Source organism: Phoxinus phoxinus (assembly GCF_949152265.1).
Source record: "Phoxinus phoxinus genome assembly, chromosome: 4".
NCBI lineage: Eukaryota > Metazoa > Chordata > Actinopteri > Cypriniformes > Leuciscidae > Phoxinus > Phoxinus phoxinus.
In genome coordinates this window covers 30333145-30358672 of record NC_136879.1, presented here as the reverse complement: position 1 = coordinate 30358672, position 25528 = coordinate 30333145, and the positions used below count along the sequence as shown (strand labels likewise).

The following is a 25528-nucleotide window of genomic DNA, read 5'->3' as shown; positions in this document are numbered from 1 at the left end:
TTTTGGTTGGGGTTTCAAAATAATTTTACCATCTAAATGTTGCCCAAAAAACCTACAATAGACTGTTTAGTGGCAGGCTAGGTTGTACCAACTTAGCCCACATAACGTAACAATATGTTAATGTATTTTAAATGTAGTTTTTTTTTCTAGTCAATGACTGTGAAAATGTTCAATGGCTGAACATAGGACTCACTGGAGGGCAAAAAAACTAAATAACTAGCCTCAGTCTCCCTTATATTATGCAATGTTTAATCATATAAACACTCAATTATTAGATGCCAACTGAATGTTTTCTTATTATTATTCTAGAAGGAACATCCGCAATTAGCATCACCAGAAACCACAAAAATAAAAGGAAAAACGGTAGCTATACTGTATGTTTTATGATTGACAAACATAAACAAAACTTAAAATCATTGACGTGTGATTTAAAATACTGCATACAAATTCACGTCTCGTTGACCCCACTGTTCAGCTAAATATAACATGTCTTCCTATGAGCATATGTATTAATATTTGTCATAATGACTAATTATTTGATTTTTTTTTTAAGATTTCGTTTTTATATGGTACATTCTAAAAAAATAGATATTAGGTAAAGCACGTTAACGTTATTCAGGCTCATTGGAGAAGTAGCTCATATTTTATATTTCAATCATGAATGGGCATGCGAGAACCCTTCATCTGACAAACAGGTCAATTACACTTCTAGGTGACTGCGTGCAAACCAAAGGTGAATGGTGCACAACAATTGGGAATACTGAATTCAATATTTTATGAGGTTATGCAAAAGCTATGTTTTTGCCATTATTGCCTATGCAATCACACCTAATGAATGCAACCCTCGCTTACCCTTCCATAAACCGTTGGCATGGGTGATCCAGCAGCATTCCGCCGAACGCGAAGCTGGTGCGCGGCTGAAGCCTCCGTGACTTCTCGCTCCAGACGCACGACGCGACTTTCTGCATGTTCCAGGTGTGCACTCACTCGGGAGAAACCCCTGTCCTGTGGTAGCATGAATCTCTGGTCATGGTGAAGACGAAGCGTGGAGGAGATCGCGCCAGGAACGAGTAATAACAACAGATACATGGCACAGCGACTGAGCGGCAGCATCTTGCGTGTCTGCCCTGACGCCATGTTTGTGTATGACTGTGTTGTGTGTGTGACAGGGCGCCTCTAGTGGTCAACCACATTCACACTCATTACCATGGATACAGATCATGGCACATGATGTTTTGTTTTTGCTGCCTGGTTTACATAAACTGTAGATTGGCAAGACCAAAAAAAGGGATTGATTCGGGCGGGGACGATTTCCCAAAAATAACATTTTACATCAACGTCATCCCTAAAATCGGGGTAAAATGTGTTTGGGTAAATTTATTTATTTATTATTATTGATAAAGGGTTCTTTTAACAAAAAAAATAAGGAAAAAACATATTTTTTATTGTGTTTTTATATTCATGAAAAGGTAATGTCCCAATGCCAATACACTGTGGTATTTATAGCACATACCTAAAATTAGTTTATTAAACCAGTTAACTGACATGAGTTTAGAAACACATTTTGGGTATTACTTACGCTTTAAATTAAATAAGAAAATGTTTTTAATCTTCTAATACTCACGACCACGAGAGCCTCCTCGTCACCTATTTCGCAGGATCTTTTTATCACCTCGAGAGAATGGAGATCCGTTTTGAGTTCGTTAAATTGTAAGGCCTATATTTGTCCAAAACCCCCATCTGCTGGTCAGAATTCGTAAAGACATGATATATTTATTCAGCCTATATCTAATTTTGCGACTAATAATTGCATAGGTTGTAAGAGGCGTGCACTTATTACGGGAAAGGTTAGAGTACTGTACATAAGTTAACACCCAGTAATGTCCAGCAGAAGCTTACACGCGACGAGACGCACACAGACTGATGATGTGTTTTATCGGTTATCAGCATCATAAACCCTGCAACGTTTTTATATTTAAAAAATGTTATGTATGTATATTTATAGCACTATACTTTGTAATATATTACCTTTATGCATCAAATTACAAAAAATAAATAAATAAAAAAATAGTTAACGCTGCTGTGAGGGTGTTTCTATTTTTTCCTATTTTTTGAAAGTTGTGAAAGCACTACTGTGGAGTTTTTCTTTTGTAAATTGAGCAAATGGGAACGCAAAATATATATATTTCATGTAGGCTCTATTTTAGACGTTTTATGACGACATCTGCAGAAACCCGAAAATGTGAAAAAGGTCAGTTGCGCGCGATTATGCCCGTTCAAAAGCAGTGGCGGTTGGAATTTGATGTGAGAGCTGAACTGTGGCGACCGAGTTTATCGAAGGTAACGTTAACGTTAATTGTTTTTTTTGTTTTTTTGTATTTATTTTAGCTCTCCAACAACTGGTATTCCATTATTAACATAATTTAAAATCGGATTTGATGATTTAATGCTAGTAAGATGTATAGCTTGGTTTAATTTAAAAAGTTGAGCAGGTAACGTACAGCTCTTGCGAATGTAACGTTAACGTTAAACTTGTGGCGACTAGCAGGACTCAAGTTTAAGTTGAAATGTAACGTTACGCAGATGTTTGTCGTAATATTGATGGTGGTTAAGAAAGCTGTGTATTGGGATTATGAGAATGTTGTATTATGAGAATATTATCTTGACAGTATACAGTATATTAAACCACTTGTCTTTCTTCTTCGGCCTCAGGAAACTAATGACACAACGCGGTCTTGAGAGCATCAAAGAGGAATCTATGGCGGTCAGAGGAACAGAAATGAAAAGGTGTCAAGCAAAAATACGCGAGGTGAGGATTTCGAGGTCATCAGGAAATTAACTGATATGACAGAATCTACTGTCACTCATAACAGAAAGATGTTGACTTATAAATTTTCTTGCGGAGTAATTTTCCTGATTTCTAGCTGACTTTTTTTATACTAATGTTTACAAATATACATGAAGGTTGAAAATGCACCATTTGCGGAGACATCTCCAGCAAAAAAGATGAAGACACAGCATTTCAGATCAGCAGCTGGAGACATGGCTTATGGTTTTGAAACAGCCTTGGCAGGCAAGTCCTGTTTTCTCTCTCGCATGCTGTCAAATTGAAGAACTCTAAAATTGTACATATAAGGTTGTGTAGCATAATATATCATGACAGCTATTTTACAAGGATTTTCACAAGGATTCTTGTAGACATTAAACTTAAGGCAAACTTTTATGTATGTCTTTTCATTTTAGAGGCTAACCGAGAGGTCAATGGCATTTTTTCGAAGTACTCTGAGGTCTTGAGGTAACTGGATGGATTTGTTCTTCCACCCCTCATCATATAAATCTATAAAGTTCATACTCAAGCATTCATTTTACATGGTATTTTCTAAGGGAAAGAGCTGCTGTGGATGCCTCTCAGCTTGGAGAACTGGAAGATATCCTTACTGAAGCCAGGAGTTTGGAATCTCATCTCAAAGAGAAGAAAGAACACCTGAGACGATCTTTGGCTTTGATCTCTGACAAACTACAAGGATAGGTTTAGAGCTCTGATGTATATAATGCTTTTAATTTGCTCTACAAGCATCAATCCATATTACATTGATTATACATGTTCATATTATACTTTGATTATTATATACATTATAAAAAATGTGAAGAAATAATTCAAGTGTTATGCTGTTTTAAAGCTAATATGTGGTAAAAACCATTTGCTTTAATAAATTCTTATAGCAGACACTATTATTCAAAGTGACTGACAACTTATGTAATACAAGTTCAAATGTTTAATTCAAGGGAGAAAACAATACAAGTAAAAAAGAAAATAAAAAAAGAGCAGGTTAATAAAATGGCATTATAATCTAAAACATTTGGGCTTTTTAAAAGTGTCTTTTAGTGTCCATTTTGGAAAGTCCCATGGAATCCATATGGAATGTTGATGGGTACTTCAGCACGGCCCAATTCTTCGAATGTTTTTCCATCCAGCACTAGAAGGAAGGTACTCTTGTCCTGGAGGGATAAATTTCTCATTAGTCCAGAAATATATTTTCTCGAATTTTTCGAAAAGATAACAAGCCCTTTTTGATACCACTGAGGAACATGGCGTGTTATACCTGATTAGGGGTGATGACCACAGACAGAATGACTCCATCATCCTCTTCTACAGCACCAGGTGAAGGGACAAAGATTGGTTCTGAGGGATACATGTCTGCGTGTTTCCACACCTGTCATAACACGTTAAAGTATTAATTCAAAAGACTAAACGATAAAAGTCACTGACAATTTCTGCGTACATAAACCTAATAACTAACCGTTATTTGTTTGCCTTGAAGATCCATTTTAATAAGGGAGTCTCCAACCAGGTGTCTGAAGCCACATCCGTAGAAATAACGGTAATGGTGGGAATTGCACATTGAATAGTTGATTTGTGGGAATTCCAGACCTCCATATTCATGGAGATCATCACCATGGAGATCTTCATGTGTGCAAAACACCTGCATAAATACACAAGGAAAATTTACAAAACATGATATAAAAAAAGTTTTTGGATAGCATGCAGACAAATTAGAAAAAGAAAGTTAACCACATAAATCAACCTTGTTCTTGTCTGTCTTGATGGCTGTCGCGGTGCTATTGAAGCGTGTGTTGAGATTTTGCCCACAGGGTATGTCACTGTCCATGTTCAATGGCAGGACAAAGCGGCGAGGGAACACTCTACACATTGTGTTGTATATCTAGCAAAAAAACAAGTTATGTTGAAGAACAGGGATGCATTTACACATGGATAGAATTTACTTGTAGAAGTAAAGTTTTACCTCATCTAAAGCATCCCCAGACTTTTTAAGATTCTGAATCATGTAGTTGTTAATTGCTTGACCATCATCAGAACAGCACATGTCCATGATCAGGAAACCATTTTCTTCATAACAGTTTATCTGATGGAATGTTGAGAGTGGCTTTGCGGAATATTTGACGAGGCTCAGCTAAAACAAAGTACAGAGTCATTCAGGCGCAGGAGCATTTAAAAACAAAAAAACTATTTTTTATTAAATGTGAACATGCTTTGAATTTATTGGCAGCATTTACCTTTCCTGTGCGCTTATTGACCACATGGAAAACAGTGTTTCGTTTGGGGTCCCAGTATACACCTTCACTAATCCCCTTTCCACGCAGCTTGCTTGTCACAATCTTCAAGAGATCCATTTTGATTGGCTGCTCGATGAATACTACAAAGTTCTCTGACATGGCTGCAATAAAATTTCAAACAAAACTTAAGTAAAAAGTCACTTGTTTTTGAAATAGTTATACTCAATTATAAATATACATCAGTAAGATTTGATTTAGAAAGAAAATTGAAATAATGTATATAATAATTTGTATTCAGTACAGAAGACACAAATGTATAATGTTACAAAATAATTCTATTTAAAAAAAAAAGTAATTAAAGACTGAAAAATATGCATCACTGTTCCACAAAAATATGAAGCAGCACAATATTAATGAAAGGTTTCTTGATCTCATAAGCATATTAGAATCTTTATGTGACTGAAATCTGGCATAATAGCAGTGTATAATTACATTTTAAAATGTACTCAAAAAGAAAACAACTTAAAATTGTATTTCATTGAACATAAGACTTAAATCTTACCAACACCAACTTTTGTACGATATAGAGATACACACACACTATAAGTATCAATTTACTTATTTTTTTAGAAAACATGTCTGTAAATAAAAAAGCCAACGAGAGATTGTAGGCAATGCTCTCTTACCAAAGCTGTGATAGTATGATGGTTTGGACTTGTCCTCTGAGGGGATTGAGCACACAACTGTGGCTCCTTCCAATGTATCCTTTTGGTCCACCTTGTTTGGCGGCACCATTATTATATTATAGAAGGCACCTACGAATAAAATTGAAGAGGAATAATAATCTTTAGATATTTCTGAAAAAAATCTGTGTGTTTTTTAAGTTACATTTCTGACTAACCTTTTGAAGTGTAAGAATTGCCCATGTTGTATGTAGTACCGTCGGCGTCCACATGGGGGTGAGCTGTGGCCCCATTAACCGCAATGAATTTACTCCAGTCCACCTGAGCACAATGATTTCCACATTTCAGCTTGTTTGTTCTAAATCCAAACATTCTAAAAATCATAATCGGTACGTACTTTTTCTTTTGTTTCAAGTGTCACTGGGTCTATTTTGTGCATGAAGTTGGTCTCTGTGCTGACATAGTAGTCTCCTTTATACTGAACAAAGCTTACATTTGCATTGTCAGTTGGCTCTGTGGGAAGAGAGAAATGACAAGTTCACATAGGCAGAACATTATTCAGACCACTTCAATCAGAACCAAAGACATTACACTCACTCGGCAGCTCAAAGCGTGAGAGGAAGCGCTGGAAGAAGTTCTTGCATGGATCTGGCATGGCAACCGTGCCGAACTCAGACATTATAATGCGGTTATGCTCAAGGTTCGCAGAGTAGCAATCACTGTTGAGGAAGCGACTCATGTAGGTCACCTTTCCATCCTCGATGTGGAATTGGTGCAGAAGCGCCATGCCATCAAACCAATGGTTGAAACTGAGGAGCAAATACAGCTCATTTACTTTCCTGTGATGATTGGGATCCGTTCAGTTCTCAAAGAACCCAAATGATACTCACCTGCTTCTTCCAATCTCAAACTTTCCAGGTCCATTCCTGAGGAAATTGCCTTTGATCCAGGAGGGAATGTTACCTGTAATTGTGGTTGTGATGGGCTCTGTGGTTTCATCTACAGAACAAACCAGATTCTCAATGCACGGCAGACCATGAACATCGGTGAAGTGTTGATCTTTATTATTTGACCTGGTCTTCTTCCAGCCTGTTGGGAAAAGAAGCATTTTAGATATGAAGTTTTGTGCACTACATACTTCAGATTAAAACAGAATCTTAACCTACCAGTGCTACTGTTAAGACGGTTCATTGAAGACATGCTTGCCAGCTTGCTGAGTTGAAGCTGTCTTTGAGAGACTCCCTTGTCTTCCTCTGCTGCCTGCGCTTATAAAGAGATCCTTTAGGGTCACATGGTGCTTATGCAATACCAAATCACAGACCATACTAATTGAAGGTGTGTTTTGCCTAAATCAGCTTACTGGTACATTGATATGCATTGTGTTTGGATTCAGCTCAGGGTTACTAGCTAAACCAACTGAATTAACTAATTAATTACTTTGAGTGCTCCGATTCAACACATTTATCAAATGAATACCTAAATTGAACACCCAGTCACTATAAAGTTAATGTCCCCCTGGGGTGAAAATCAAGTTTTAATATTGTTTATATGTCAATGTGGTGTTTTTATTATGCTTTAAGACAAACCATGTGCAAATTCATAAGTCAACACCATTGCTGAGTAATTAGGCGTCTAGAACCCAGCGTAAAACAATGGGAGCCAGTGGGCCACGATCGCGTCTGCTACCTACATTTTGCGTTCAAAATTAAAACTAATTTTGTAAATAAATGTTACTAGTAGGTTCTATCGCATTGATGGGTTCATTAAGGAATGAATAACTGTACAAAATACCTCGGAAGACGTGTCAAAGTGTTTGTTTACATAACTTTTTGTGTGCATGCTGTGATGAGCAATGGAAGTATAATAACATTGACATACCCTTATAAATTAAGGGCAAATTATTGTATTTTCATTCATACATTTTTACGTATATGTTAACCAATGTTATCTATCAGAGGTAAGATAATTTTTATTCAAAATATAGCCCATGGATAAATTACACCTGTATTTTACTCTAGTTCTAACACATTTACCAGTTATCTTAGTTAAAACAAGTAATATTCGTATGAATATTTCGTATTATGACTTACTTATAGGCATCTAAAGATTTGTATGCCTTCATCGACTCTTTGGTAAACATAGATGGCGTGTCGATGAGATACATGTAAATGTCGCCGAATGTCAAATCTGGCCATGTGTCCGGGCTTTTGCTCCAATTCTCACTCATGTGATATTGATCAGGCAGAGAACATGAACCCTGGTTATATAAAAGCTTAACCTTAGGCTATATCTCCTTTTAGCTTCTTCGGACAAATAATTAGCATATGCTGACAAAACACAGGTAGACTGCTGCGAGTCTGCGACATGGTTTGGTTCTTTCTGCCAACCAGTTCGCGCCCACGCCCATATCGTGACGTCACATTTGACTCTGGCGAACATCGCTAGTCTCTTTAGGCTTGTTTGAGATGAGCAAAATCTGCGCAGAACCGATCACCGGTGATCAGCGCAAGATGCATGCCGGTTAGAAATGTGTCCGTGTGCGGTCCGCCTTGCTCTGATAAAAAACTCTCGCGAGCGCAAGGCGCACGTGTCGGATTCTGCAGTTGCGCGCAGTTGCTCTCCACCGACTGCGCTGATCAAAAGCATGATGTGAAACGACTTGCTGACGACACAGCTTAATGCTCATTGGTTTAAACAACCATGATGTATTGTTCTCTTTTAAAAATTTGATTTTACAACTCTGATATCATGTTTTATGTGTATAAATTATGTGTGAATATTCCCGAACTCTCTGACAGTGCGATCTCTATATGGATTATGTAATTTTTTTTTTTTTATATATAAAAACACGCGTCGTATCTATTAAAGAAAAAAACGATTGATAAACACGTATTTGGAATGGGATTAAATAACCAGTGCTTTGGGTGTCTTGTTCATTATATTTATTTTCATATAAAAGCAACAGAACTTAAATTACATCCAGTTTATTAGCAACACTTGTGCACGAGCGTGAATCCCGTGATATCCATTTTTGATCTCACAGGTGTCAGATCCACTGCGAGAAGAGAAAACTGTCCGGCTTGCCTGCGCTTTTTTCACTCCTCCCCTCACTGCAGCCGCCTACTCTCACATACAATTCAGGCGAGGGAAGGCGCATCTCAAACAAGCCTATTATAACTGCAGTGATCAAAAACGCGATTTGAAATTACTGGTGTTTCTGACGTCACAAACTACCTTGTAACCAATCACAAACGTGCCGGCGGGCTTTAGCATATCATTAACTATGACTGCTCTGAAGCAGGGGAGTCTCACGTGAAGCCAGTTATCCCTGTTTATTTGTCTAAATCGGGTATACATTTAGCAATATAGTGGGTGTATGATGTATATTACGATGTTATGATGAACTAGTAGCCTATATATCTTTCTTCTCTGACGTTCTGAGTTGTTCGAAGCGTTTCTGATGATTGACGCAGACATGGCGAACGGGAACATGGCTTGTGTAACAGTATCAACACATAATTAGCTGTTGGATAACATATGTCAAAGGCTACTCATATTAATTGTTGTGTGTGTGTCCGACGTTGGCGATACCTTTGTGCAGGGTTTACCTCAGCAAGTTGATTGAGTAACTAGGTCTGAGCTCGTGTGATTGACTGGAGGCGGGGCTAATAAGCATATGAGTCCCCGATACTAAATGATCATGGTTACATTCAAGCTATTTTAAGGCATGAAGATTTTTTTATACAGGAAATAACGTTTAAATATGTCATTTTGATGATCAAAGATGAGTTTTAAGGGAAACAATTATTGACTACAGGGGGACTTTTATACACAATGTATAGGCTATATTTTGAAAATAGATTTCAATCATTTCAAAAGTAGATTATTATTCTACAGAGCTACACAAATATGTAGGGTACATTTTGTTTGAAAAATGTATCTTATGAACATCCTATGAAATCGATTTAATCGGTCTGGGAAATTCCCATGTCTGGAGCAAATGATGTAACTATATCTCCTCACTATAACCTCAAACTAAAGAAGGGAGGGAAAAGTAATGACTCTGAAATCTTTCTGTTATGTAAGAAAATTAATTGACCTTACCATAAAATCTAATACTGTGAACCACAGGCGTCCATTGAAATTGGGAAATGATGAGGACAAAGAACATTTTAGCTCATTTTGGCATGTACTATGCAAACAAAAAAAGGGGGCAACAGACTCAACTTATAAAGTGATAAGAAACTCTAAGGCAATATTGAGCATTAATGCAAATGAAAACCATCAAAAACAAATGTATTAAAAGCAAAGACCCTAAGGTAAATTGCCATGAAATTTTTTAGGTCAGGTCAACGCTACATCTTTCATGAATAGATTGTTAGATTGAATAGACAGTGTTGTAAAAAAGTTTTCAACATTAGTTCATGTCCCATTTTAGATTAACCAAAGATACAGTACATTAAAATAGATTTTGCATGGGGTGAAAATACATAACTCAAATACAAAAGGTTAGAAAAGTTTACAGGGAAAAGCACAATTTGTTTTTAGCATAATCTCCCCGCTAATAGAAATGTGACATTTTAACTAAAATTAAAAGATGGTTGTTCTATTATGGCAAAAATATATATGATCTAACATATCACATTTATATTTATTCAGCTTTTTGTTAGATTTTTGAACTTCGATGCTATCTGGGAAAAAACCACTGCATAATTGAAGAAAATCCAGAGTTTTCTCTTCTTCTTCTTTTTTTAAACAGAGGTAAGCAGCTTGCCTTAATGTTCTCACCATTAGTGTTTTATTGCTTTATCATCTACTGAGCTGGTCCAGATAGAGTTTGTTCCAAATATTGGTAATCAGTCCAGCATCTGCCTTGTAAACTATGGTGAGATTACCCTTGTTGGGATACAATCATCTCAAATCACTGACACTTATGTAATATTGTCCAAAAATAACTTTTTATCATGCATCTGACCTCTTTAATATCAAGTCCTCTTGTTATTGCAGGAAAACAGTATGTTCTTGGAGTTGAAATTAATAAATGGACTAGTATGAAAGTAATGAACAGTATGAACATGTATTGACCTTCACAACAAAAGCATGCATTTAATTCTGTGTCTGGGAATTTCCAGGAAAGTTAACAAAAATAAAATTTGAATAATTTTCCCCATGAGGCATTTGCTGCTGACTGAATACATGAGCTCTTTAAGATCATAACAGTGCAGGGAGCTGGCATAAAATATATTTCCCCCTAAAGACACATCCACGGCTATTAAAGACTGTTTGGCGTGCCAGTGTTGACCGTCTCTTTGCATAGCCTATTAAATCGCATGTCAAGATGCGGCTTAGAACCAGAAACCTTAATAAATTAACGTTTTTGCTTAAATTACCTCATAGAGACAACAAGTGACACTTACTATATATAGAATAAACATTCAGATTTTAGTTTTTCATCTTCAGAAAGATCTTTCTTCCTCCCCATATTGCATGAGAACTGTGACTTGCTTCATAATGTGGAACAACCTCTGTAAGTAAGTTTTCCTGTCAAACAACCCTGTCTGAGATTGATACCATTATCTATAGATGAGAAATCAAACAAATAAACACTTTATTTGAAAAATGTTTAGTGTACTAAAATCTAACTAATATGTCACTTGCATAATTTGTGTGTACATATAGTCATGGAGAATGTTACTTTGCATCGTATAAGTATCTGAAATGTCAAAACAATAATCAACCAGCAGTTTTTCCATCATTGTAATGATGACACCTTTCACAATGCTTATCACGGACCATATCAATAACTTCACAGTTTACACTAGACATTTGATTTCATTACAGCTTAAAAAAATACAGGCCTATTCAAACCAATATGTTTTCATGGATTTAGCATGATTACATGCTTAACAACCTGCTAACCAGATTACATCTTCAAATATATTATTGTTTAAGTGATCTTTGACTCCATCTAGTGTTAATAAATAGCATATAAAATCAAAAGTGTTGTGTAACCAGAATACTGTGATCCTGATATGGACTTAAAAGCCTAAACACACTTTTTTCTTTAAAGTAGCAATTATAAAGACCCTTGAAATGACACTTACAAGGCTTACGCTAGTCCCAGACTAAAATCCATGTTTGAGCTGTCTTAACTGAAAGCAACTTGCCATATTTGTCAGTTGCCAAATAATCCAAAAACTGCCTTTATTATTAAGTGCAGAATTCACCCAAAGCTCCAATCTACATAAATATCATACAGATTTACACAAATCCCCATAGCACTTTAAACAGACACACTCAAGACAGCCAGACTCAATCACTTCTGCGGTTTAAGACGTCTATATTGACAAAATCTCTGTCCAAAATTGAATCCCATCAAAATCAGTCAGAAAAAAATCCAAAACTCACTTCAGTTTGATTACCCACACGAGTTCAGTTTACTGTAACCAGTATCACAAGCCTGTTTTAAAGACATTAAGCAATTTAAAATCAAAGACATAATTAAATCAATTGTTTTAATTACATTCAATTACAAATTGCTTTTCAAAAATTATTTCTCAGGAGAGAAGAAATATAGCCATGCAAAACGTAAAATTGAAAAATACAGTTAAGGTGATGACTGCCCAGATGTTGTGGTCATTAATGGAGGACTCGAATATGATGGTAAATAACATGCTTAAATGTCAGGGTCTCTACAACAGAAATATGAGTGTATAGCATCGGTTTAATATCTGTGCACCACAGTACAGTAATGTGCTCATGATCTAAGTTCAAATCACTTCCTGTTTACACAAGGAGACATTAAAGATAAAGTCAGGTTAATTCTGCATGTCATGCTGACATAAACAGCATAAGTCAAGATGTTACATTTTGACGCATCAGATACTGGCTGACAAAAAGGCATTATTGGATAAATATGTCCAAAACATGTAAATACATTAAAACGTGTTTGAACTTTAATATTACAGTAGTGATCTTTCAAGTTCAAATACAGCAACCAACGTCTTATAGCCACAACAATTAGTTCATTTTGCTGCATCAGAAACACTGATTTGCCTGACAAAAGAGTGGATGACATGCAGAGTATTCCATCTTAAGCAAAAGCTGCGCATGTTCTGAATAAACTGACAGCATTTACAAATAAAAGCACCTGCAAATCGACACCATGTGTTGTCAAAAATTATATATTCATAGAATTTACATATGTCACAACTGTATACAATAAACTGGAACTGTGATGACGAAAGCGGATCCCACACCACCCATATCCCTCATCTCAGTCCAGTCATTTACTCCACAAGAGGGCCACAGCTTTACAAATCCCCACGTCATGGTAGTTGAAGTAGCACAGGCCGGCGAAGGTGACGGTCGACAGAACAAAGAGGCCTGCGTTAGCCATCTTGATTTTAAAGTCTCCATGAACGTAGTCTGTCAAAACCTGGCCAAGACCCCTGGAGAAAACACAGTTATATGCAATGCTGTCCTTTTCAAACAATGACACTTGTTATGTGTACTGGTGTTAATGATAAATCAGCAATCTTTTTTTCCTCAATGTAAATAATTGAGCTTTTAGGATTTTTGACTGATGTTTCAACTCAAATGCATTTAGAAATCATCTAAGACATGTAAACTTGGTTCATGAGAAGCCAAACCTATCAGGTGTGAATCTATAAATAATGATTATGTCACTGTAAACACTGTAAGAGTGTGTTAAAGGCACAGTATGTAAGCTTTGCCACTAGAGGTTCCTTATTCAAAACAATAACAAAGGCGTAGCTTGATGACGTCATGTTTTACTTCAATCAATCATAGTAAAAATACAGAGTGTGTTGAAAGTTGTTATAACGTTACTCTGTGTGTTCGCTCTGTGTCTGCTATGAGACAATAGTCTCAAATAATAATAAATGAGATCAATATTAGAATATCATATTAATAAAACCTGGATGACTTGTGTTGCTAAATGGCTTGCAATTGAATGACGCAACGACACAGGCCGTTACACTGGTTCAAATTGATTTCTCTGGATTTAAACATTGTTGGAAACATTTAGGAAAATGTAAGTACACAAGTCAACAACATATGTAACATTGTTCTAGTGGTTTTTGGATATTTTAATAAAAAAATCTTACATATTGTGCCTTTAAATTACAACAGGACAAGAAGCACCAAAATCATCCATTAAATTGTCTGAGATCGTCCAATCCACAAAATGCAACATGCATATGGTATTTGTAGATATAGCTGTTATTCTGCTGTATTAAATGTTAAATTTTTCTTCTTTATTTTAATTGAAAATTATTGAAATATGATGTCCTTAGATGTGGGCTAAAACATGACAATACTATGATGCTTATTAAAGTTACAGGTGGGTGACATACGAGTACCCTGATGCATAAAACATGACAAAATTCTGTAAGACTACTCAAACGTGCTTAAAAGCCAAGCTGTTACAGCTAGTACTTTACCACATTTACACCTGAATGTAATACATTTTAAAAAGCATGTGAATGCATATGTACGTATGTGACCCCAATGTAACTAACAGCTTAGCTAAAATTAGAAGTGTGGCCCTGAGTGCTCATGTCCACAGGGCGGTTAAATCCTTGCATGAATGGTGTTACAGCCACCCATGACTTGGCTTTGCAGACCAAAGTAGACACTAGAATAATGCAACAGTGACCGGTCTAGGTTCATGTGAAACCTAATATTGAATTACACCAGGCACTCCTGAATATTTACAACTGACTGTGACAACATCTACGGATAATTAAATTTTTTGTTGGGTATTTTTCCCCAACAGTTTACATTTTCAGAAAAAAAAGAACAATAATAATAAAAAAACATAAATTCAGTTACCAGTGACCATGTAGAGTAAGGGCAGCTGCTAGAGAGTAGTCAACAGCAGGGCCGGGGATATAATACGCAGCGGGTACCATGCCCAGAAGAGCTATGCTCAGGATCCGCTCTCCGGTCCAGTGCAAGGAAGCAGCTTTGGACCCAGAGCTCGCTATAAAATAAAAAACAAACAGTAACACGTCAACAACTGCTTCTTCAAGGAGAGCATCATCATCAACACATGTTCATTCTCTCTACAGTCTAGTTCTCAAGCCATCACATGTATTAACAGTTTGCATACATTTAATCATCATGTTACCCCAACAGATGGAAAGAAAGAAAAATGTTTATTATGTTTAGTATATAGCTCTGAATTACCAATGTTTTCATTCTCAACCATTCTGTCTTTACCAGTGATTATATTATTTGCCAATTCGTCAGAGAGAAAACTGACACAAATTTCCATCAATGGCAGGGAAAGAGTTAAAACACTTGTATTCAGATGCAATAAAAAAGGCTCTAGTCCAGTCTGAAAGTACCATCGACAATATATTATGCTGATAAAATGAAAAGGCAAATAACATCTGCCTTGATTTACATTGCTACAAAAGCAAACATAGGATATAAATCACTAACCATAGTTGGAAGGGGTAGCATGTATCTTTGCTGATATCAAGTATAGACAATCATGATCCTTCTTCTGTATGGCCAAAGGTCTGATGAGGGAAGAAGAGCGAAATAACAGAGCTGTGGAAAGAGACAAGCATAAAAGAAGAAGAAAATACAAGAAAACATACGTAATTAAAAGGACAAATGTATTCAGAATTAAACATTTTAAGCAATAACGTTAGCCTACATGTAACGTTACGAATACGATGTTGATGTTATACAATGCTTCAACTTTGACAATTCATTTAAAAACATCCAATATAAAAACATCCAATATAAATGGAAAAATTATGAGAATATGACTTTTATTTACAGCATGTGTAACTAATAAAAATAGATAAATACAGAGACATGACAACTAACGTACATAGAAATTATTATACGCTAATAAAATCCGTCATCCACTAGTCTCGGTCTTAATGTGTTCGTTAATACGAACTACTTTACCTAAATATGAAGTTAACTGATCAATTTAGAAAAAGAAAAGAGACCAAGCTGAAAAAATCTCTGACATGGTTAAGTTAGCATGCTAGCCATAAACTACGAGTACGCATGCTGCGATAAATATGAAACGTCAATGAAGCAATGACTTCTTTTATAGTAGACCTCAAAGATAACCTTTTGTGATACAGGCTAAGGCGACGAGAACAAAAACCTGAAAAACACAAACTTACGGCTGACACCTCTGTGGCAAACAGAACTTAACCTGACAAGAGCCGCCATGATTCTCACAACCAATCCAAGGTCACTGGAACAACCCGGATGTACAACAGTGACCGTTGTGATGAAATGAACCTTTTCACGCATGAGCTAAATAGACGGAATGCATGTAAAACATAACAATATGCAATTTAATAAAAAAATACTTTCATTTATAATTTTATGTATATATAGATGTGTAAAGGTTTTAAATGTGTTTAAAATGTTCAAATTTTGTAACTGTAGGTAGATCTTCTCTTTGTCAAGTATCTATTTGATATTTTAAGCAGATTACAAAACTGACACATGTTAGCATTAGTTAGGGTGTCTGTTTCGCCTCTTATCTGTGTCAAACAATTATAATTTAGGCAAATTATTAAATTAACTCACTGTATTCCAAAAGAGTAAAACAGATGAACAGAGATGGATTATTAGGCTACTCATAATCACTATGCCTCCTTTTCAGATATTCGAGAAATGCCAGCAAATTAAGTCGTCTAAGCTAAATGTGCTTAATAAAAAGACAAAATATATATTTTTTAGCAAATACAGTATTTTATTAATCTTAAACACATTTGAACAAATACAGGGACATGACAAATGCACAAAAATTAAGAGACATGCCAAATACTTGTAAATACTGATTAAATGAACAATCATTTATTAATAGTCTAATTTATTAATGCATTCCCTCAACTTTTTTAATTATGTATATTTATATTAATAATGTTAATAATAAAATAATCGTACAAATAGATCACCAGAAAATTCAATAAGGAAATAGCATTTCAGTACAAAAAAGCATTTTAAAATATTATGAATAAATGTAATGTATTGCTTTTGTGTAGTTTAGGTGCGTTGTTACATCAAATGTTGACAGTTTGCAATATAATTCATAATAATGGTTAATCTTATATTGAGTGTCATGATTTCCGCATAAGTGCTTAAATAATCACCATATATTTACATACAATTCCATTAAAAATCAAATCCTGCAACTCAATTTACTCATTTACTCCAAAAAAGTGTCATTGGGATTTTTTTTCATGGCAGTGGAAAGAACCAATCTGATGATGAAAAGTTGACAGGGTGATGATATCTAGCATTTCAAGTCATTTTTGAAGTCTCTAAGAGTGTCTAACTTGGTAAAGACAGAGAACAAAAGGGTTCAAATTGAAATTAGGCAACTTTAGGGTTTAAAAATGTCTTCAATCTATCATTAGACATGTTTCGTTTCCTACTTTACATCGTTATTTATTTTATCTGACGCTCGCAGAGCAGATTTCATGGCAGTCTCGATCCAGCCATGAGGTCTGGCCGTGTGCTCTCCTGCAAAGTGAATCCTCCCCTCATTCTGGACTATAGACACATTATAGTCTCTCATCTGAAAAGGAGTGAAGATAGCAAAGGCACCGTGGCTGTAAGGATCTAGTCCCCACTTTTTCACAACACCGCCGGTGCAGAGCTGGCGGATGTGTTCTCCGTGGATCTTCACCAGGTCATTTAAGACCAGAGCCTTCAACTCCTCATCCTTTAAAGTCTGTAGGAGTGCAGCATCATCCGAGGAAGTGTAAGAAGCTAACACAGCCCCGCCTGATATCCCGGGGAACTCATGACTGGGGTAGTGGATGAACCGGGATGGCAGATCTGTGATGCTTTTCCCACCCGTGATGCCGTCATCATCCACCCAGAACTTTTTGCTGAAACTTAGCACTACTTTTGTGGAGCTGGAATAGTGCACCGACCGCAGCGCTTCCATCTTTTCGGCAGACAGAGGCGGGTTGAAGTCAATGAGGAGTGTTGCTTTGGCTGTGGCCGTCACCAAGACATAATCGGCAGTAATGTTGGTCACGGTGCCGTGATTACGCCAGTCTTGGTATGAAACGGTCACGTTGTCCTGCGTTCGGCTGATGGCCTGGACTTTTGAGTTCAGAAGGACTGTGGCATTCAGCACAGAGTAGAATGTGTCTGCGAATGTTTCAAAGCCACCTTTAAATTCCCAATACCTGAAAAAGAACATTTATATGTTTCACATCTTTTTTTAACTGATATAAACGTTTTGTGTTCAGTAAGATTTGCTTTGGAAAGAAATTAATATGTTTATTCACCAAGGACGCATTCAATTCATCAAAAGTGGCAATAAAGACATTTATAATGTTACAAAAGATTTCTATTTCACATGAATGCTGTTCTTTTGAGGGGGGTTATAAAGAATCCTGAAAAATCATGGTTTCCACAAAAATATTAAGCAGCAAAGCTGCTTTCAACATTGATAATAATAAGAAATGTTTCTTGAGCGGAAAATCAGCATATTATAATGATTTCTGAAAGATCATGTGACACTGAAGACTGGAGTAATGATGCTGAAAATTCAGCTTTGCCATCACAGGAATAAATTACATTTTAAAATATATTACAATAGAAAAACACTTTATTTTGATGGTGCCTTTTAGACATTCTGCTGACTATGGGTAAAGTTGCACCTACATGTCTACTAACTCTTGTTAGAGTAAGCCGTAGACCGTCTGCTTAATATCTGCTAACTCTTTATTGTCAACTTATTCTACTAACCCTAACCCTACTCGTAACAGTCTACTACCGGTATTAGAAGATGTACATAGGTGCAGTGTTACTTAGTCAAGAGAATGTCTAAAGGGGACCGTCAAAATAAAGTGTAACCTAATTCTGATCAACTAAATGCAGCCTTGGTGAGCATTAGTTTGAGGTAACCGTAATATCTCACGTTTCATCGTCTTTTACGTCAGACTGGATGTAGAGCATTTCAGTGAGGGCTGTGTAGAAAAAACTGTTCTCATTCAGGACATCACCAATCATCCGCAAAGCTCCTCTACTCAAATTCCCCACGTTCACTAAGTACTCCTGTTACCGATCAGATTTAGAGACATTCAGACATTATTACTCATATCTGGACTTTAAAGAATTTCAAAACGAATTGTAATGCCGAGTACAGATATGTTACCTTAACTGAGTATGAATCATATGTGTTCAACATTTTCTCACAGCCCATTTTTTGCAGATCATCTCTTAACTGATAAAGAAGGAACAATAAAATAAACGAGCAAAGTAAAATGTCAGATGTCAGTGGTTGTAATAGCATACCATTAATATGACTCTGGACAGATATATGTGTTTTCTTCACTCACCTTGCCCAATGCTATGTTGAACAGTTGACTGGCATTTTTCCCCTTTTCCCAGTCATACACGGGGTAGTTCAGCACGTCTGGGTTCTGTCTCACGGTGTAGGTTTTATAACGCATTCCGTTTATATAATAATAAGTGTTTTCATCTTCCTGTTTAAACGGGTTAAACTTCAGGCCCAGCTTTGTTGCGAAATTCAAGAGAATCCTTAAAAGTAAAGTGATAATAAAACAGTTTGATCAAGTCGTGGTCTGCAACTGCACTTTCTGACCAGCAGGGGTCATTAAAATTTAGCATCAGTTTTTGATGACCTCAGTTTCAATCTCTGAACGTTTATCTTTACTCTTTTGTGGCTGTGATACAGTTTCACACCAATGACTGTACTTTCCACCCTAACGCCACATGAGGTGAATAAGAAAAATGATGATTTGACTTTTTATTAGAGAATTAATTTAAAGTTAAAAATGATTTAACTTACAAGTGGAAACTTGGGATCCTCATGGCACCGAGGTCTGCAAACCAGCCCTCTCTTTTGTCCCTATGTGTTAGAATTCTTCCACCTATACGGCCACTTGCCTCTATAATTGTCACCTATAAGAGCAGAGAAAAAAGATTATGCATAAGCAAGAGACTAATAGAAAATACCCGAATAGAGTTAGAATATTTGGCATATAATGACATTTATTAAATAGAAAGGGGATTCTACAACAAAAATGTTCTTGAATAAAATGAAATAATTTAGTGCTTCAAAGAAATCACATGCATAGCAACATTTTCTCTGCTTTACCAACATATGTCATTTTGATTACTTCCAAGTTTTTTATATAAGTCACAAAAATTATTGACTTTATTGATAGCATTGTGTGAGCTTGGAAATGCCAGACCATGAGATAGGAATCGTCATCATTGAACTAGCAGAAAGTTACTGTTTGCTCACATCATAAATCATGTGGAAGTGGTTAAGACAAGGATCGAGACCGGAATTAAGGATGTGCCTGTAGTACACTCGCACATACAGAAAGGGTTAAGGCCTATTAAATATAACAGTTTTATTTCTGTCATTTAGCAAGAAATTGGAAAATATATTGTATTGATTTGCTTTAACATATCCAATTATTTCTAATGATCTATCAACTGACAGAAAGACAATATTTGCTTTCTTTTTGTAGCCCACAGTGTTACTAGACCTTGTGACCCGCATCCTCCAGAAACTTAGCCGCAGTGAGTCCAGCAGCGCCTGCTCCAACAATGATCACATGTTTAGGGGTCTTTGCCGGAGGAAGACCTTGTTCCATTATCTTCAGAAGGTAATCATAATCAGGGTCTTGTAAGCATTGGAAAAGAGGATCATCCATAGTTCCAACAGCATGGTAGGCGGAAACCAAGATCAGTGCCACCACAGATACTGCAGAAAACAGTTTTAAGTTTGAATTTTCTCCAAAATTAAAGATTAGAGTTGCTATAAGGTTTCAACATAATTTGTCCCAAATTAGTTTTGGACAAATAAGAAATTGAACAGCAGCAGAAGATGCTTCAAAAGTGCTGCCTAATTCTAAGCTAATGTTAAAAATATCCAGTAGCTGCCTTTGAGTTCTGTTTTCAATTTCCAGAAAAAGGTTCCTATTTTTCCATTTACTCAATACAGGAATAGTTCCCCACACGTGACTGTTGTTTCGGTTTACTTTCTTATGAATGAGAAAGATATGCTTACATGACACCCCTTACAAAAAGTAACCATGGTTTCACAACAAACAAACAAACAAACAAACAAAACAAAACAACTTAAAGTATGCTCTAGTCTAGTCTATAGCCTAAACTCATGGTAAAAACAAATTAACCACTACACTAACCATATTTCTTTAACCATTGTTATTTGTAGTAAAACTGGTTATACAAATGAAAATCAATCTGCCCAAAAAAAAAAAAGCCTACTTTTACTATAAAAAAGATTTATAGTCAATTAAATTTTCGTATTTTCACCTCTTGCTAATCACTAATTTGCCTGAGCATTTGTGCCTCCGTCAGACAAAGCATTTATACAAATCAAAAGGACATGTTCATCCAGTAGATTGTACTCACAGTATTTATACAGGGTAATGTTTTTAAACATTTTGAACTGCGCGCGCCAGAAGCCGGAGCGCCCTGCGAACGTGCCCTTGCGTAAAGTGGAAACCGAAACCTATGGAAGAACAGAAACAGTCACGTAAATTATGGAGAAATTTGGGGAGCATAATAAATTGTTTGGTTAAACCTGATATATCAATATAACGGTATAATACTAATTCAAACTATATATATTAAAAAATCGAAATAATACTCACACATGCAGTGCACTTGAATAATTGACTACTCACCTTCATAAGGAAAAAATGGTTCTAAGTGGTCCAATGCTTTACTTAACCGTTATATCTAAGAGTGTAAATGCTGAAGTTTAATTGACTGAAGAGACGAAGAAGACGGATAAAGTGCATGGGCAGTGTATTCCAGCTATAGCCTAAATGTGTCTAATGTCTCTCTCAGGATAATGAATCATGTGTGGGCTCCTCTATTCTGCAAGAAATATTTTCCCACACAGACTCAAGATTCAACCACACTGAACAAATTAGATTAGTGAGCTTTGGTATTCATTAACATACCTAATTTTCGCCAGAATCAATCATTTCTAACCACTCATTTAGGCTATGAATTTATCCTTCTGGCTATCAGAGCAAGCATTCACTTTTTTTTCTGTTAAATTTCTATCAAATGTAGCTACTTGTTTCTGCCTCTTTGACTTTCAAAATCGTATCTATTGTATAGCAAATGGATAATGCATCACTTACCAAAGATCCAGTCACTCACTCTGACCGGTCTGCTCAGAATCTGGTCTGGTTTTATAGGCTATAGAAATCGAAAGAATTCATGTGATGTATGATTAAACCACAAAGTTTCCGAGGTTGTGAGCCATACCCATGATTGGCTAAGAAAAAAATGCACATCTTTATCTGCATCATAGTCCTATATATTGTGAAGACTTTTTTTTCTTTTTTTTTTGCAGTCACAGCATATTTATTCATTTTAACCTCATCCCTCTGTTTCTTGCGGAAGAGATCAAAAGGCTGGTCTATACAAATTCTCCTCTTCCCTCATATCACATGACTTTAGCATTAAAGCTGGAGCCTGTGTGAACATGTCAAGTCTAGTCTGCATCCTGAGTGATTTTGACCATGCTTCCAAAATGTGCATGTCACCTAAAAACCCGTTTCCTCTTAACTCGGCAACATACTAAATAATGGTCTTCATCAGGGTGCTAATATAAATAGACTCGATACGACTTTACTTAAAAAAAAAAAAAAAAAAAACTTTTCAGGAAGCAAGAATGTAGACAAGAATCAAGGTGTGTACACTCTTAGAAGGAATGTGTAGAAAAATTACACAAAATATGTGTAACACTCTAATTTACACATTTTGTGTCAATATTAACTAAGAATGTGTTGAAAATAATAACCCATTTTACACATATCTATGTGTAGTTTAAAATTAACACAACTTGGGTATTTACTCAAAGCATTTAACACAATATATGAGTAGACTCATGTGCTTACACACTTCATGTGTTATTATTTTTTATAACGTGACCGTTATTTAAATTAGCTAGTTGAACTGAACCAATGAGGGAGTGAACAGAATCCAGTTCCAGTCAGTTCAGTTGGAGATAATAGTCTGTTAACGACAGCAGCTATTTGTTTTTACTTCTGTATTGTTGAAAATAAAACATTTATAAAGATATCACTTCGTTATCGACTACCCCTCGCATCAAAACTGTTCGTGAAAACCAACTTTTTTACCAGGGAGGAGATGATTCGCGCCGAATCACGTCGGTGATGCTAGCAAGATTCTTGAGGTAAGCTGTTCTTGAATTCATATTGTAAGTTACCTATGTATGTTTATTTACAAAAACAATATTTTCTGCTATTGTTATTTTAATACTGGTTTAAAAGCTAGGTTACGACGAGATTTTGCGGGCAAAAAAACGTCCATTGTCAATAGTACGGTGTAACGTTAGCTGAATCAAGGCTAAACCAAGCAGGCTTGTTTTGATCAACGCTGCAAATTAGCTTGGAGACCCCAATTTAAATAGACATTATTTCTTCCACTTTCACACGAAATTCCCGATAATGAAGATACCTTTATAAATTAATGGATTTTGCACTCAAAAGTTCGCCAAGCAATAGTAAACGTGACCGAACCTTTAAACTGTAACTTATGTAACGTTAACGTTAGGCTATATTGTAAGTTAACGTTACGTTACTCGATTTACGAAAATGTTACGTTAACGTTACCTGTAAGGTGTAGGGTATTAAAAATGGTCTAACGCTACTCTTTATTGATTTGATTATGTCTAAAATTTAGTCGTAGTGAATTTGAAAGTTTGCTGAAATGATTAGCATTAACGTTATGTGATAAGTGCTCTTGTGTCACTGGTGCTGTGCAGGCTAACGTTAGGTAACTTAGCATACAATATATACATTTGCTAACTTTATATCAAATAAGTGACTTTTGCATTATGTCTACTATTTATTACACAGCAAATTAACCAATCAGAGGATGGACCATTTTCTTTGTTCAGTCTCAACAGATCAGGTAAGCTTTGCTGTAAAAATCATTAATTCATATAAAATCAAGCATTCTAAACAACTTTAGTTTATATTTTTGCATTATTTTGATCTATTATTAGGCCGAAGAAGAGTCCAACCTGACCAGGAAGGTGCCTAATATGATTTCAGCATACCAGAGCACAGGTGAGTTAATACTGAGGGAAAGATAAAGATCATCACATGTGGATTTATTGTGTGTATCTTACTGTGTATTTGTCTCAAACAGCTATCCCTTCACTGCAAACAAGCTGAAATTGGCTAAATCCTTGATTGCAGTATTTACATCTATGAATCTCAGCATTCTTGGAGAGAATTAAGGAAATGTAAGTATTAAAATTGAATCTGGCATAATTAAGTTTACAGTTAAGCTGAAATGTTTGAATATGCTAACAAAATGGTGTTACTTACAAATATATATTCTAAATTATAATATGACGGAGATTAAAAACAATTTGATGCTTGTGTAACTTTCTCCTCTCTCTTTTTTTATACTATAAATTTTTATATAGTATTGGAACTGCGATCTTCTCTGAAGAAGAACTGAGCACATTTGTGTTTGTGGACAATCATGCATCCAGGGAACAGGGGACTGATGCATAAGTCACACTTCTCTGGAAACACTTCAGGAGTTTCAAAGTCGCGATCTGATTGGTTGAATTCTACAGGATGTCCGGGAGACGTGTGTTGCGTTCTTTATCGGCCGGCCTGGAAGAAGAACGCCATTGTGCTTACAACTGTGACAATGAACGCTTACCAGGATCAACTAAACGTTGGATTTTCAAAAGTATGTGATGTCTGCAGCTCCATTGTTGCAGTAAACTTGCTCAACGTTCTTAAATGAATAATTTATTAGATGCAAGCCAGTCTGTTGTTGTAGGGACAACGACATTATATTATCATGCTCCTAAACATGACGCAGAACAAAACAAACTGTGATTGGTTGCGTTACATGTCAGTCCTCTTGGGCAGTCCTTGGTCAAGAAAAGCCTAGAGTCTAGAGATAGGTCTGGCTACACAAGACTAAGTTCTGAACAGGAGAAGGTCATTTAGGTTTAGGTTCATTTACTTTTTCCTAAAGGTGGACAAAATATGCTTATCCCCAAAGGTTGGCTTTTTTAAAGACTGCATAATTACTCCTATGCAGTTGAGAAGATGGAGGAGTACAGACATTGATAATAATCAGAAATGTTTCTTCAGCATCAAATCATCAAGAATGGTTTCTAAAGGATCATGTGACACTAGAGATTTGGAGTAATGATGCTGAAAATTCAGCTTTGTCATCAAAGGAATACATTTTAAATTACATTTTAGAATATATTCAAATAGAAAACAGCTGTTTTACAGTGCAATAATATTTCACAATATTACTTTTTTTTTTACTGTATTTTTGTATCAAATTAAATATTTGGTGAGCATAAGATACTACTTTCAAAAACATTAAATGCTTAATATTTTCTAAACTTTTGGCCACCTATGTACATCAATCCAAAAATGTTTGGAAATAAGTGAAATTATTTTGAAGGTGGGGTTGTGTGTCATGTTACTAATGAGATTGTGAAAATAACTGTTTTGTCCTATGTTGGACATTTTTCTTTTTGACTGCTTTAAATTGTATTGTTCTATTTTGGATTGAATTTAATTGTTGATATTTCATTATAATAAATGAGATAAATCAACCACAGACTTTATATTTATTTTGTCAAATGCTAATGTTTGTTTAGGATTTTTTAAATACCTTTTTTAACACCATTTTAAGTGGTCAAAGATAGC

The 25528-nt window shown here is 35.8% G+C and overlaps 5 protein-coding genes and 1 long non-coding RNA gene across 9 annotated transcripts in view; 2 read left to right on the top strand and 4 right to left on the bottom strand.

Annotated features, from left to right (window-relative positions):
• Positions 1 to 1158, bottom strand: part of sorl1 (sortilin-related receptor, L(DLR class) A repeats containing) — a 53338-nt gene extending 52180 nt beyond the window's left edge. Inside the window, exon 1 of the mRNA XM_079610902.1 lies at positions 853 to 1158. Coding sequence (XP_079467028.1) covers positions 853 to 1137 — 285 coding nt within the window. The 5' untranslated portion in view covers positions 1138 to 1158. The remainder of the gene's footprint in view (positions 1 to 852) is intronic.
• Positions 1159 to 2144: 986 nt separating this feature from the next.
• Positions 2145 to 3529, top strand: tex12 (testis expressed 12; the record flags this gene model as incomplete). Its single annotated transcript, XM_079611606.1, has 5 exons — positions 2145 to 2340; positions 2713 to 2809; positions 2965 to 3073; positions 3244 to 3295; positions 3385 to 3529. The coding sequence occupies exons 2-5, from the start codon at positions 2720 to 2722 to the stop codon at positions 3527 to 3529; spliced, it is 396 nt and encodes a 131-aa protein (XP_079467732.1). The 5' UTR covers positions 2145 to 2340; positions 2713 to 2719.
• Positions 3530 to 3541: 12 nt separating this feature from the next.
• Positions 3542 to 9411, bottom strand: bco2b (beta-carotene oxygenase 2b). Of its 4 annotated transcripts, none has more exons than XM_079611603.1 (13): positions 9351 to 9411; positions 6926 to 7019; positions 6650 to 6848; positions 6357 to 6568; positions 6157 to 6272; positions 5978 to 6080; positions 5763 to 5891; positions 5077 to 5237; positions 4806 to 4973; positions 4587 to 4724; positions 4302 to 4484; positions 4104 to 4214; positions 3542 to 3999 (listed from the first exon to the last, which is right to left on the bottom strand). In XM_079611603.1, the coding sequence occupies exons 2-13, from the start codon at positions 6957 to 6959 to the stop codon at positions 3883 to 3885; spliced, it is 1671 nt and encodes a 556-aa protein (XP_079467729.1). In that variant the 5' UTR covers positions 6960 to 7019; positions 9351 to 9411; the 3' UTR covers positions 3542 to 3882. The 4 variants fall into 4 exon arrangements, with proteins under 4 accessions (XP_079467729.1, XP_079467731.1, XP_079467730.1 ...); XM_079611605.1 differs by having other exon boundaries at positions 9368 to 9402; XM_079611604.1 differs by lacking the exon at positions 9351 to 9411 and adding an exon at positions 7850 to 7937.
• A 1411-nt stretch (positions 9412 to 10822) lies between these two features.
• On the bottom strand, positions 10823 to 16064 carry sdhdb (succinate dehydrogenase complex, subunit D, integral membrane protein b). The gene is made up of 4 exons (XM_079609315.1): positions 15938 to 16064; positions 15231 to 15341; positions 14616 to 14766; positions 10823 to 13210 (listed from the first exon to the last, which is right to left on the bottom strand). The coding sequence occupies exons 1-4, from the start codon at positions 15984 to 15986 to the stop codon at positions 13045 to 13047; spliced, it is 477 nt and encodes a 158-aa protein (XP_079465441.1). The 5' UTR covers positions 15987 to 16064; the 3' UTR covers positions 10823 to 13044.
• Positions 16065 to 16503: 439 nt separating this feature from the next.
• On the bottom strand, positions 16504 to 22129 carry il4i1 (interleukin 4 induced 1). Its single transcript, XM_079610682.1, has 8 exons — positions 21944 to 22129; positions 21201 to 21300; positions 20309 to 20526; positions 19600 to 19712; positions 19127 to 19328; positions 18943 to 19011; positions 18706 to 18842; positions 16504 to 17968 (listed from the first exon to the last, which is right to left on the bottom strand). Exons 2-8 carry the CDS (start codon positions 21229 to 21231, stop codon positions 17200 to 17202), a joined length of 1539 nt encoding a protein of 512 aa, XP_079466808.1. The 5' UTR covers positions 21232 to 21300; positions 21944 to 22129; the 3' UTR covers positions 16504 to 17199.
• Positions 22130 to 22773: 644 nt separating this feature from the next.
• LOC306996933 lies at positions 22774 to 25431 on the top strand. The gene is made up of 5 exons (XR_013797215.1): positions 22774 to 23004; positions 23690 to 23744; positions 23839 to 23902; positions 23985 to 24081; positions 24268 to 25431. It is a non-coding gene; the product is annotated as an uncharacterized lncRNA (long non-coding RNA).
• Positions 25432 to 25528: the final 97 nt, after the last annotated feature.

What these genes read in the sequence shown, in the direction of transcription:
- il4i1 (XM_079610682.1), bottom strand. Translation starts at nt 21,231, where the DNA reads ATGTTTAAAAACATTACCCTGTATAAATACT. An exon ending in TCAACATAGCATTGGGCAAG is followed by an intron (nt 19,012 to 19,126) that starts GTGAGTGAAGAA and finishes CTTCTTTATCAG; the next exon opens with TTAAGAGATGATCTGCAAAA. An exon ending in ATGATTCATACTCAGTTAAG is followed by an intron (nt 18,843 to 18,942) that starts GTAACATATCTG and finishes GATCGGTAACAG; the next exon opens with GAGTACTTAGTGAACGTGGG.
- sdhdb (XM_079609315.1), bottom strand. Translation starts at nt 15,986, where the DNA reads ATGGCGGCTCTTGTCAGGTTAAGTTCTGTTTGCCACAGAGGTGTCAGC. An exon ending in TTGCCACAGAGGTGTCAGCC is followed by an intron (nt 15,342 to 15,937) that starts GTAAGTTTGTGT and finishes CTCTTTCCACAG; the next exon opens with CTCTGTTATTTCGCTCTTCT. An exon ending in TGCTACCCCTTCCAACTATG is followed by an intron (nt 14,767 to 15,230) that starts GTTAGTGATTTA and finishes TTTATTTTATAG; the next exon opens with CGAGCTCTGGGTCCAAAGCT.
- bco2b (XM_079611602.1), bottom strand. An exon ending in CTCACGCTTTGAGCTGCCGA is followed by an intron (nt 6,273 to 6,356) that starts GTGAGTGTAATG and finishes CTCTTCCCACAG; the next exon opens with AGCCAACTGACAATGCAAAT. An exon ending in TCAAGACAGACAAGAACAAG is followed by an intron (nt 4,485 to 4,586) that starts GTTGATTTATGT and finishes GTATTTATGCAG; the next exon opens with GTGTTTTGCACACATGAAGA.